This window comes from Hibiscus syriacus, unplaced genomic scaffold (assembly GCF_006381635.1).
Source record: "Hibiscus syriacus cultivar Baekdansim isolate YM2019G1 unplaced genomic scaffold, ASM638163v2 tig00110388_pilon, whole genome shotgun sequence".
Classification (NCBI taxonomy): domain Eukaryota; kingdom Viridiplantae; phylum Streptophyta; class Magnoliopsida; order Malvales; family Malvaceae; genus Hibiscus; species Hibiscus syriacus.
Window position 1 is genome coordinate 1,809,643 of NW_024062718.1, and position 12,154 is coordinate 1,821,796.

Consider the following 12,154-nt stretch of genomic DNA (forward strand, 5'->3'; position numbering starts at 1 on the left):
TTGCAGTGTGGTCGAATTATTCCGATCATATTTTAATATTTAATGATGATCAAGTGGGTTTATTGACCTAAACTAGTTGAGCTTTGGAATTTTCCATGGTTAGTGCATAAAATCCCTTTCAGGGTCATTTTTACCTTTATTTTTCCTCCTTGTGACAAAGGAAAAATCTGCTTTGCTTGATGGCCTCATATTTTGTCTGTTTGTAACCTTTTTATAGGAAACATTAATGTTGATGTTATTATCAATGACTTTGCATCTCAAAATGTTAGAGGAAATCGTTTCTTATGAGAATTTGTGTATGTTGTTTTATAGGTGAGGCGTCAATTTTCGATTTAGAGAAACGATTCTAAGAGATGATTAAAGACATAATATGAGTAAATTGAGTGAAAATTGTGATGTCTCTTTATATATTTGGTAAAATAATGTTGGTTAATGTAATAGAATCTACTCGTATAATTTTTAATGAAAAAATTTGTTTGACGTTTACCGAAATTTATTCTTAAATTTTAAGTTATTTTTTAAGGGTCCTTATTTCTTATTTTACCTAGAGCTCTTAAAATGTCAGGATCGACCCTGATTGCAAGTCCAGGTTAGTTATTTTCATCTTTTACTTTTTACCTTACGGTATACTATTATATCCATGGTTAAATTGAAGATTTAGTTTAATATTTGATCTAAAAAAAAGTAGATGCAAATTATATGGAACCCGCCGAGCTTGTTCACGGCGAATCTAAGGAAAAATTATAGATTTTTGTCATGATCAACAAACACCAAAATCACCATATACTGTTCAATAATTTTGAGGAGACTTTAACATTAAAAGCAATTTTAATTATATATAAAAAAAGAAGATAAATTTTCAGGAATTTTACGAGGACAAAGACAAGACACCCGGGAATTTAATAGAATTAAGTTTGAACCGATAGAATAAATACGTAATAAAAGTTAAATATGTTATAATATAATTAAAATTTATCACATCAATAATTAATATTTTATTAATTTATTTTATTATCTTAATTAAAAAGTAGTTAATAACCAAACTAATAACAATCTAATAATTGGGAGATAGATAGTTTACTAGAAACAAATAACAAAAAGACAAAACAAGACTGAATAGTCATATTTATTTGTTGTGATTAATTCATATGAATGCCATTTGGATAGCATGAACTATAGTGCAATGATTCAAAATTTTATTACTGCATTTGTGCAAAAGAAAGAAACTACACATTAACAAACAAACGAAACTCTAATTTGGTGGGCATTAATTAGAATATTTAGGCAAATGTTATGGAAAGATGGATCAAGAAATATTGGATGCGGTCGTATTCAAATTCTTATCACTGTGTGGTTGACCCTAGGAGAAGAGGGAGTTAAGTGATTGATCAATATCTTTAATATTATTTAGAGACTGCCAAGATGCAAGAGGAGTGGAGAGAGTCTACGGTGATACCAATCTATAAGAATAAAGGAGATCCCCAACGTTGTGGTAACTACAGAGGTATTAAACTACTCAATCATACCATGAAGCTATGGGAAAGGGTGATAGAGGCTAGGTTAAGACATGTTACTAGGGTTTCAGAAAACCAATTTGGTTTTATGCCAGACAGGTCTACTACGGAGGGGATTCATCTACTTCGACGGCTTATGGAAAAATATAGGGAAAAGAATAAAGATCTTCACATGTCGTTCATTGACCTTGAGAAGGCGTATGATAACGTACCCCGAGATACGATCTGGAAGACCTTGGAAAAGAGACGGACCCCAACTGCTTATATCCGGGCGATTCGTGATATGTACTGTAGATCTACTATATACGTCAGGACTACAGTTGGCAACACCGAGGCTTTCTCGGTGGAAATCGGACTCCAGACGACATATATTGTGCGACACCAGACGGTGTTCCATGGTGTATGCTTTTCGCTGACGACATTGTCCTAGTTGCTGAAACAAAAAATGAGCTGAATAGTAGACTGGCTACCTGGAAGACTGCTTTGGAAGAAAAAGGTTTAAGGATCGATATTGAAAAGACAGAGTATTTATGTTCAAATTTCAGTGGGAACCAAAACGATTAAGATGTAGAAGTATGCATCGATGGACACGTTCTCCCCTCAAAGAAATATTTCAAGTACATAGGGTCTATGATACATAAAGATGGGGGTGTAGATGATGACGTTACACACCGTATAAAGACGGGATGGCTAAAGTGGAGGGCTGCTACTGGAGTTTTGTGTGACAAGAAGGTGCCTCTAAAACTTAAGGGAAATTTTTATAGAATGACAATAAGACCAGCGTTGATGTATGGATCAGAATGATGAGCAATCAAGAAGGATCACGTAAGGAGGATGGAGGCCGTAGAAATGAGAATGCTTCATTGGACATGTGGTAAGACTCTGTGGGACATGACACCAAACTCTGCAATTAGGATGTCCTTGGGGGTGCCTGTATCTGAAAAATTGAGAGAGGGAAGACTACGATGGTTTGGGCATGTCCTTAGGCGACAACCGTCGGATGTAGTCAGGAGGGTAGAGTCGATTACAGTCGAAGGTTCCAGAAGGAGAGGACGACCAAGGAGGAAGTGTGTAGACTGCTTGAGATCTGATTTGAAGGATTTAGCACTTACCGAGGACATGACCTTTGACAGGAAAGTATGGAGACTTAAGACCAGGGTAGCCGAGTAGTGTGGGTCACAGCCATGGGGGTGTAGCATCTTTGTCTTCTTTTTAATGCCTCTGTAGTAATTTCCATGACTTCTACTTCTATACGTTTCTATCATTGGAAGCTATGAAGGCCCAAAACTAGAGTAGCGGAGTAGTGTTGCCTTAGTTTAGGTGGTAACCCATTTGACTTTATTCCTTCTAGTAGCTTGCTATCGCTGACTACTGTGTATTCTTTCCCTTCATGTTTCCTCTTTTCAAATTTAGTCGGGACTTACATTTCTGTCTATATACAGTGATTATTATGCAGGGATTACTTCCCATTACAGACGCACATATGAAGACTGCATATGAAGACTAGGAGTGTAAATGAGCCGAGTCGAGCTCGAGTATTACTGAGCTCGACTCGACTCGAAAACTTTGAAATGAAGCTCGACTCGACTCGACTCGAAAACTCGCGAGCTTAAAATTTTCAAGCTCGACTCGAACTCAAAATCCTAAACTGAAGCTCGTGAGCAGCTCGAAAAGGCTCGAAATGAAAAAAAAAATCTTAAACTTAACTCGATTGAAGCCTCAAACTCAAACATGAACATTAAATACAAGAAATCTTACTGTATTTTTTATATAAAAAATCAATACATAAATATTTAATATTATTAATAATTTATTTCTAAAAAAATAAATTTTTAATATATTATATTTTCGAGCTGCTCAAGAGCTTTTAGAGTCGAATATCGAGTAGCTTGTTTCGGCTCGTTAAGAACTCGAGTCGAGTCCATTCGATCCGAGTATTTATCGAGCCTTGATCGAGTCAATCTTGAGTAGCTCGCGATATGTCTCGTCTCATTTACAGCCCTAATGAAGATTGTTCAACTATTTATTTATTTATACATGCATTGTATTTTATCTTTATTTTTAATTTCCTTGACTGTCAGAGGTCTTCCACGGAAGCTGCTCTCACCTGGCGTTGGGGCAGCCTACTATACTACCTCTCATTTACCCCATTACATATGGGAATAGGGTTTTGTTGTTGTTGTTAATTTTACATCTTAAATTTTATAATTTTACCTTTAAATTTGTAATATTAATATAAAATATTACATTCTTCCCCTTAATCATTTGAATTGATGCTTAGTTTTAAATTCTCTGATAGTCATCTCTAAAATATAATTTTTAAAATGTTTGAAGTTTAAGCTTCAGCATCTATGCATTTTTTTCTTTTTTTCTTCAAACCATCCATTTTAAAACATTAAAATAAACCCTGTTGAATTAAAAATAAGGGTAAATTACACATTTAGTACTTAAACTATCAGTTTTGATCTCATTTGGTTCCTAACTTTCTATTTTTTTCAAAATCATACCAAAGTTTAAAATTCGTATTAAAATTTCTTTTTGATTAGTCTGTGATGATTACAAAATGATTTTTGTTTAAAAGACTTTCAACCATTTGACAATAAACGCTCAAATAATCCTTAGACGTCAATCTGAACCTCAAAGATTTACAACCATTCTTTTAACCAATGAGGTCGTTTGGTTCGTACAACTCGTATTAAATTTGAGTGACTTGATAGTAATAGTCATTTAATTCAATAATTTGATTGTAATAATCAATAAATTGAATGATCTAATTGTAACAGCCTCAATACCGGGTTAGTGACTAAATTATAAAACTTCAGAATTTGGTGACTAAAGCAGAATAATTGAATATTATTGTAATTTGTTATAGGGTTAAATTGCAAGGAAGATGGAATTGAAGGATAGAATAGTCATTTGCATGGAAAAATAATAATTAAAGAAGATATATATATATATTAGCTACATGTGGAAGAGATTGAAGAAAAACACAAGGTTCCAGAGTTCTCTTCTTATCTTCTTTCTCCACACGTGAAGAGGTCAAAACAAAGGTGAAATTTCTCATGAGCTAATTGTTTGTTGAAATTTAAGTGTTGTTTTGATTATTAGATGCTAATTAAGCTTAAGTAAAGCTTAAGTTGCTTTAAAACAACAAGATGAAGAGTGTATGAAGAATTAAAGGTTAAGAGTTCTTGAATTTTGAAATATAGTTCATAATTAGAATTGGAGGTTGAATTTGATTTGTCATCGACTTTATTAAGACATATGAAGTGTTAGAATTAGATTTAGAACATGTTGGAAATTGAGTGAGATTCTTGAATTCTATGTGGAGAATTGGATTTTTAAGGTTAAGAGGTATTGAATGGGTATTAATTAGTTTAAATAGGTGTATAAGAGTTAAGAATGTTAAAGGATGTGAAAGATGAAGAGTTGAGCTGAAAAAGAATGAATTTAGTGCTTAAAATGAAATTTCTGGATTAAGTGCATCGATGCATCTTCAATGTGTATCGATGCACTCTCAAATAAATAAGCATTGAATGCAATTAGTGCATCGATGCATAAGGAGTGCATTGATTCACCCCCTTAACATAAAAACATCGAATGTGATTTGTGTACCGATGCATAGATAGTGCATCGATGCACACTGAGGGATGCATCGATACACTGTAGAGTGCATCGATACATACCTTCATTAAGAGATGAAATTAGCCTTTCTTTTAGTGTAAGAAGTGATAGTTAGATATATATCAATTAGTATACTGATATGTATCAATGTATTACTATGTAGATTTAGAGTGTAATCTTGTTCCGAAACAATCGAAGGATTAGAATCGAGTCAAAGCAAGGCTAAGGTGAGTGCCTATCCTAGATAGAATTGTATTGAGATAAGACTTGTGATAAGTCTATCTCTTATAATTGAATTTATGATTCTATAGTGATTCTATGTATAATTCATTCATGATTTAACATGATATTATATGAATGAATGTCATTATCAGAGAATCCTTCCAGGTATGTGAAATAATGAAAATGATCATATGAAGTGACTTATGTGTTTACATGGATAGTGATGAACGAGATATGAAATGAGAAATGTATTTATAATTAAGCTCATGTTATTTAATATGAGAGCTGAAGGTATAATTGGCATGCCAAGAGTCGAGGGATTATCAGTGGTCCTTCGGGGATATAGTGGTCCTTCGAGACATATCAGTGGTCCTTCGGGACATAGTGGTCTTTCGGGACATAGTGGTCCTTCGGGACAAATATTCAGTGCCCCTAGTGAGATTTTATTCGAGCTGTGGTGACAGCATTGTGCACAACCTTAGTGTACTCGCGTACCTTCTGTTCTCAATAATGTACATGGGCATCCAAAGATAAACTAAAGGAAATTCTTATGAAACATAATTGTTTATTCATGCATATCCTACTCATATGTCATTGTGTGGTATTTACATGTGCATCGCAATGTCCTAGTGGATTGATAGTAATGTATATTCGTGATATTATTGTTATATGTTTATTTATGCCTCACTAAGTCTGTGACTTAGCGTGTAAGTGATTTACACGTAGGTACCAAGAATTCAGAAGAGCATAAATAGGGGTGGCAAGAACAACATCATTACTAGAAGACCAGATTAGAAGTAACTGATAAAGTATGTATTTTGTTGTATATAGTGTGTTGGCATGTAAGAAAAGTGTCAGTTATGAATGCTCTGATCGATTTTAGTTATTTTGGTCAATTTATGTAAATAAATTACCTTTATTTTAATGAAAGTTTTAAATTTTCCTTGAATTTTGTCAAGAGTCAATGTGACACCTCAGACTCGTATTCGAGTCGGGTACGGGTTGGGGGTGTTACACTAATTATAATTAAAAGGTTAATGTCTGTTTCATTTTTAACACAGAGTAACTTGTTTGCAACAATCAGTTAATTAAGTGAATATTTAATTTTTTAAAATTTAATATCTCATTTATAATCTTATTGATAATTGATTGCCATGTGGTGTATTCTATCCTTACTCCGTTTTGTTTAGTCACCACAAGAATCTTCTCCTGCAACCATTTACATAATTACTTTTCCTTAAAACTTAAAAGAATCAAGTTGCAGTGAAGCAACCAAAGTAATTTGATATGGTGATGCAGATTGAGGCTGTAGTAGGAAAAGTGAAGTCAATAGTGCTCACAGGCCACTCCATAGGCGGAACAGCAGCCTCTCTTTCAGCTCTATGGCTGCTCTGTCATCTGCACTCCACCATGTCATCTCCAATGTCGGTGCTATGCATTACATTCGGCTCTCCGTTGCTTGGCAACGAAGCCCTCCAACGATCGATTCTCCGCCAAAGATGGGGTGGAAACTTTTGCCATGTCGTTTCCAACCACGACATCATGCCGAGGCTACTACTCTTTACTGAAACAATGAACCACATTTCCATAATACAATCCTGGCTGCATTTCTGGCACTACTGCATGGCTTCTCCACACGTTATTGCTGATGGCATTTCTTCTCAACTACCCCAAGATCTAAAAACTAATGTTTTTCAATGTGTTTTAAAGGACTTGGAAGTGTTAGCACGTGCTGAAGATCTGTCGGCCGAGAGTTCATTTTGGCCTCTTGGGAGCTATGTTTTTTGCAGCCGAGAGGGTGCCGTTTGTGTCAAAAATGCGACGTCTATTATTCGGATGATGTATTTGATGATGGCAATGAGTTCTTTAAGTTGCTGCATCGAGGATCATCTCATGTATGGAGACTATGTAGGGAATGTTTCTAAACAGTTTTTGAAGGCCAAAAGCTTTCATGAAAATGGTGAGGGCATACCTGATTCGAATTTTGAAGCTGGTGTGGCATTGGCATTGCAGTCATCTGATTTGACCTACAAGGAACCAGTTCAAGTTCAAGAACTTTGCTTTTCCATGCAAACCAGCTCGAATCTGAGGGAAAATGTAGCAGTTATAGCCAAGGAGTGCCAGCAAATGGGTCAAAACGATCATAGGCCAAATCTGACTGCAGCTAACTTAGCAATAAGATTGTCCAAGTTAGTTCCTTTCAGAGCAGAAATCGAGTGGTACAAAGCATGTTGCGACGAGGCTGATGACCAAATGGGTTACTACGATTCCTTCATGCGCAAGACAGGCTCTAGAAGAGAAGCCAGAGTCAACATGAACCGCCATAAGCTTGCTTCATTCTGGGATAGTGTATTCTCCCTGTCGTAAAACAAGAAGTTGCCTTGCGATTTTGACAGGAAGGGGAAATGGGTGAACTCTTCTCTGTTCTATATGCTTCTCGTCGAACTGCTCAACATCGCGGACTATTACCGGACCGGGATGCACTGTGAACGTGGGCACTACATAGAGAATGGAAGACAATGGAGGTATGAAATATTTGACAAATGGAGGAGGATTAGGAGCCTTCAAATTGAAGAAAGCAAGAGGAGTAAGTTTGCTAGTGTGACACGATCCATTGATTTGGGCAAAGGTAGAAGAAGCCTGGGAGTGGCTGGAAAATCTAAGTGAGGGTGATAGAACGAAGATAAACCTGTTATGGCACAAGATCGATAAGTTTGAGAAATACGCAATGAAGTTAAGAAAAAAGAGGTGTCTAAAGACGTGATGTTAAAGAATTCAAGCTTTAGTCGATGGAGGGAACAATGGAAAGAAATGAAGCCACAGATCCGGCCGAATCCGAGTTTAATCAACTTGATTGTTATGTATGTCAAAAGAACAAAGGTTAGCATCATTACCATCTTGAGGAATGATTTATTTACAATCACGTGCATGTTTTGAATATACATTTGTTATTCACTATATTTCCCTGAAAACTAGCCCATGCATAAAATTGGGAATCATGGGCAAGAATACACAACATAACTCATGGTAAGGAAGCTCTTTTAAACAACCTCTCTTCCAAGACCTGATCTAATAACTAAACAAGGAAAGGGCATACACAAATGGTGCAGATGATTGACCCTAAGACACCCGTGACGTTAAACTACAAAGGAAAAAATATACGCATAAACGATCAACAAAGCACACTTGCATTGAGATGGCTAGGAGAAGCTTGATGAGTGGCTCCATCTCTTTTGCAAGTAATCCTCTATTTGGAAACTCTGTTCGTTGCTGCTTGTGGAAAGTGAATCGTCTTCCAGGTCTAGTAATGCAAGGTTAAGATGGCATTCCATGTTAGTAGGATATAATTCGTCATCGGCAATATCGACTTCTTCTGATTCCTTAACTTGTTGCTGTGCCCAGTTTGTCACTTCTTGGTCACCCTGTAGGAGCTTCACGATCTGTAGTCGAACAACGATTGATATGATCAATGTAACCATAAATATAAAGCGAGAGAAAGGAAAAAAGGTCGAGTGAGAGTGAGCTTACTAGACTAACTTGAGGCCGCATTAGTGGTGCTCGTCTAATGCACAGGGTAGCAGCTAAAATCATTCTTTCTATCTGACGACATTCGTAGCTACTACCAAGCTGTGGATCTAGCAACTGAGAAAAATTGCTGTCCTTTAAAATTGGCTTTGCCTGGATGTTAATATCAGAGAATTACCAAGTGTCAAAAACTGGTTCAGAAAATAAGTGGATTGAAGCAGGCTTTGTACTTTTGACACTATGAGAAAGGGAGAAACAGAAACGAATTTAGATAACGATCTACTCAAATATACATGTTTTTCTGGACTATATAAAGATTGTTTATGTGCTCTAAACTGTGTTACAACAGATAAGGCAGATACCCGAAGAGCTTATAAACGATGAACTCACCCACATAACAAGGCTCTCTTGACCTTTTGGACGGTTATCATCAATGGGCTTTTTACCAGAGAGGAGCTCTAGGAGGACGATGCCAAATGCGTAGACATCAATTTTATCACTCATTTTGCCATGCATGAGGTATTCAGGAGCCAAGTAACTGCCACAGACAAGTATTACCAAGTGTATCTAAAGTGAGTAAGAAACTGGAAAAAAACTCGGAGCATATCACATACCCAAAGGTTCCTGCGACATCCATGCTAGTAGTATGAGATGCAGAACTTGAGATCCGACTAGCAAGTCCAAAATCCGACAGCTGAAGAAGCAGAAGAGCTAGTAATGAGCCAAGAAAGCTTAAAACCAAAAAGATAACTTTCGAACTTGTATGTTTCAACGTGCTACCTGGGGCTCAAAATTATTGGACAAAAGAATGTTGGAAGATTTCACATCCCTGTGGATCACAGGTGGTTCACAACCATTATGTAGGTAATCAAGTGCTTCTGCTAAGCCCACCGCCACCTTATACCTCTCCTGCCAGCCAAATGCATCAATATCCTTCTTATTGCCTTGTAACAAGAGAAACCAATCAGGTATGAAAATATAGTAAATTGAAAACTGTATATTACAACCAATTCCAGGAAGGAAAAGATTCAATTCAACAAATAAAAGAATGGATAAAGTCCTTACCATGAAGGTTCTCTTCTAGACTTCCCCTGGAGAGGAAATCGTATACCAAGAGCAGCTTGTTTTCCTCGAAGCAGAAACCAAATAAGGAAATCAGATTTTTATGGTTTAAACTCGTAATGATCTCGATTTCCTGAACAAACTCCTTGATTGCATTCTCAGTTGGCTTAACAATTTTCACTGCCACTTCCTTGCCATCAGGAAGGCACCCTCTGTAAACATGACTGCTACCACCTTTACCTACCATATTCTCTGCAAAATCAGAAAGTAAGAATCATTGACATGAACATTCAAAATAAGCCAAACTCAAGATTTTTACATCAACTGCTAATGAAGAATAAACCTGGCATGAAGCTAGAGGTGGCTTCCAAAAGCTCTTGGTAACTAAACAATCTACAAAAAGAAGAGGATTTCTCAAGTAAACTTTGTAGCTCTTTTGGAAAATCACAAGGAGACATACGACAAATAGCCTCACAGCCAACCGGTACAATAGCACCAGTTTCTCCGTCCAAATCGAAAGAATGATTCTTTTTTCGATCAGAACGGTTTTGCCTTAGATCAGGATAAACAACAGCTGAGGAATGCTGGCTTGGTAATTTTAACACCCATTGTTGGTCCATAGATTTCTTTGCAGAAGAATTATCCGAGTGATGCCGCTTAGGTAAAAACGCCCAGCGGAGAAGAGACCAACCTGGCAACTTTCTAACCAGAACATCATTACCCTCACTCATTCGAAATGGTACCAAACCAAGCCTATTACCCACACTGCCATTTCCGGATAACTCTTCCTGCAATTGGGAATTAGAATTTTTTGGCAATTTCAAGGCTGAAGCACAAGCATCACAATTCTTCTTTAACGTTTTATGCCTTGCGAACAAGCCAGATTTATGAGGGAAATTGCCATTATTTGTTCTTATACTCTTCGGCAAGGACACTAACCGGACAAGGCTCGTATCCGGTGAATCATTGTCTGTTCAACCAAACAAATATATAAATGAATAAGCAGAATTCAATAGGAGAAACAGCAATTTTCTAATAATTAGATATAAGAACAAATTAGAACTAAAAAGGAAAGAAGAAGCACGACCTTGGGTTCTGTTCGAATTTGTCTCAATTGCTTCCCTTTGGAACACAATTTTCCCATTCTCAACAGCGTAAACCGAGAAACATTTGGGTAATTTTTTTGCGCAAAATTTCGCAACTGAGGTAGACGACTGCATCGGGTTATGGGTTTTGGTAGTTCCCAGAATTAGCTTAGCTGCTTCGAAACACTTGGCTTCCCTTACCAGACTCTTCTTCGGCGATGACCCTCTACACACTTTCAGCTTCAAATCAACCTGAAATCATTTTTCTCACCAATTTTCAACAATCAATTTCTACAAAAAAAAAAGAAAGAAAACTTTAAACTTACCTGTTTCAGGTTGCAGAAGCCTTCGTAAACCGCTAGCGTGAAATCAAATTGCTTAACAAGAGACAGAATCGACGCCGGGCTCTCTGGTGGAACCGAAAATAAAGATTTCAAAAGTTGCAAAAATTATACATATAAAAATGTTAAATCGAAGTAAAAGGAGAAAAGTGAGAAGTAAGGAATAATACCAGTGGCAGAATCAAGGATGTGAAGAGCAATGACCTGATCACCGGGCTGAGCCACCTTGACAAGCGCCCATGTCAGCAATTGTTTGCTGTCAGCGTCAAATTTGACCCCCACAAACACCGTCGCACCACTACCTTCTCCTCCTTCATCCCCTTTCTCTCCGATCACTGTCATCTCCAAAGCAAAGCAGCGCCGCCGCCGTTTCCTTCCTCCGCTGCAAACTGCTGCAAATGGTATCTGCAGGAAAAGGAAAGTTTCACTTTTGGTTACTGTATAGGCTATGCTTTTGCTTGCTTAGCCCCCTACCTATACGAGAGTAGTGTGTTCTTCCTCCTTTCTTTTTGCTTAATTTAATGTATTTCTTTTCTTATCTTTCATAATTGAATATTAGTAATAATTCATGATTTGATGTCTTTGTCCTGCACATTGCACAAAGCGTGGTTTTTATTTTATTTTTCATTCCTCAGTTTGTATATAATCTGTTTGGGGAAGGGAATATATTCCTGTGCCTCCGTTCGTAATGTAACCATGTGGTCAGATTGGATATGAGCCGTTTGATTATTTATTGGCAAAATTAAATTAAAACAAAAAAGATTAATATAAAAAAGTGTTT

General features: G+C 36.8%; 2 protein-coding genes across 3 annotated transcripts; one reads left to right on the forward strand and one right to left on the reverse strand.

The window, feature by feature from the left end:
- Nucleotides 1-581: 581 nt before the first annotated feature.
- LOC120122905 (lipase-like PAD4) lies at nucleotides 582-7,990 on the forward strand. The gene is made up of 2 exons (XM_039141948.1): nucleotides 582-589; nucleotides 6,660-7,990. Exon 2 carries the CDS (start codon nucleotides 6,771-6,773, stop codon nucleotides 7,725-7,727), a length of 957 nt encoding a protein of 318 aa, XP_038997879.1. The 5' UTR covers nucleotides 582-589; nucleotides 6,660-6,770; the 3' UTR covers nucleotides 7,728-7,990.
- Nucleotides 7,991-8,251: 261 nt separating this feature from the next.
- On the reverse strand, nucleotides 8,252-11,877 carry LOC120122904 (probable receptor-like serine/threonine-protein kinase At5g57670). 2 transcript variants are annotated; one of them, XM_039141947.1, is made up of 11 exons: nucleotides 11,544-11,877; nucleotides 11,359-11,441; nucleotides 11,035-11,284; nucleotides 10,724-10,917; nucleotides 10,291-10,693; nucleotides 9,951-10,199; nucleotides 9,666-9,829; nucleotides 9,500-9,579; nucleotides 9,276-9,423; nucleotides 8,889-9,038; nucleotides 8,561-8,800 (listed from the first exon to the last, which is right to left on the reverse strand). In XM_039141947.1, the coding sequence occupies exons 1-11, from the start codon at nucleotides 11,713-11,715 to the stop codon at nucleotides 8,561-8,563; spliced, it is 2,133 nt and encodes a 710-aa protein (XP_038997878.1). In that variant the 5' UTR covers nucleotides 11,716-11,877. The 2 variants fall into 2 exon arrangements, with proteins under 2 accessions (XP_038997877.1, XP_038997878.1); XM_039141946.1 differs by having other exon boundaries at nucleotides 8,252-8,800; nucleotides 10,291-10,917; nucleotides 11,544-11,876.
- Nucleotides 11,878-12,154: the final 277 nt, after the last annotated feature.

What these genes read in the sequence shown, in the direction of transcription:
- LOC120122905 (XM_039141948.1), top strand. Translation starts at nt 6,771, where the DNA reads ATGTCATCTCCAATGTCGGTGCTATGCATTACATTCGGCTCTCCGTTG.
- LOC120122904 (XM_039141946.1), bottom strand. Translation starts at nt 11,715, where the DNA reads ATGACAGTGATCGGAGAGAAAGGGGATGAAGGAGGAGAAGGTAGTGGT. An exon ending in CATCCTTGATTCTGCCACTG is followed by an intron (nt 11,442 to 11,543) that starts GTATTATTCCTT and finishes CGGTTCCACCAG; the next exon opens with AGAGCCCGGCGTCGATTCTG. An exon ending in CACCTCTAGCTTCATGCCAG is followed by an intron (nt 10,200 to 10,290) that starts GTTTATTCTTCA and finishes CTGATTTTGCAG; the next exon opens with AGAATATGGTAGGTAAAGGT.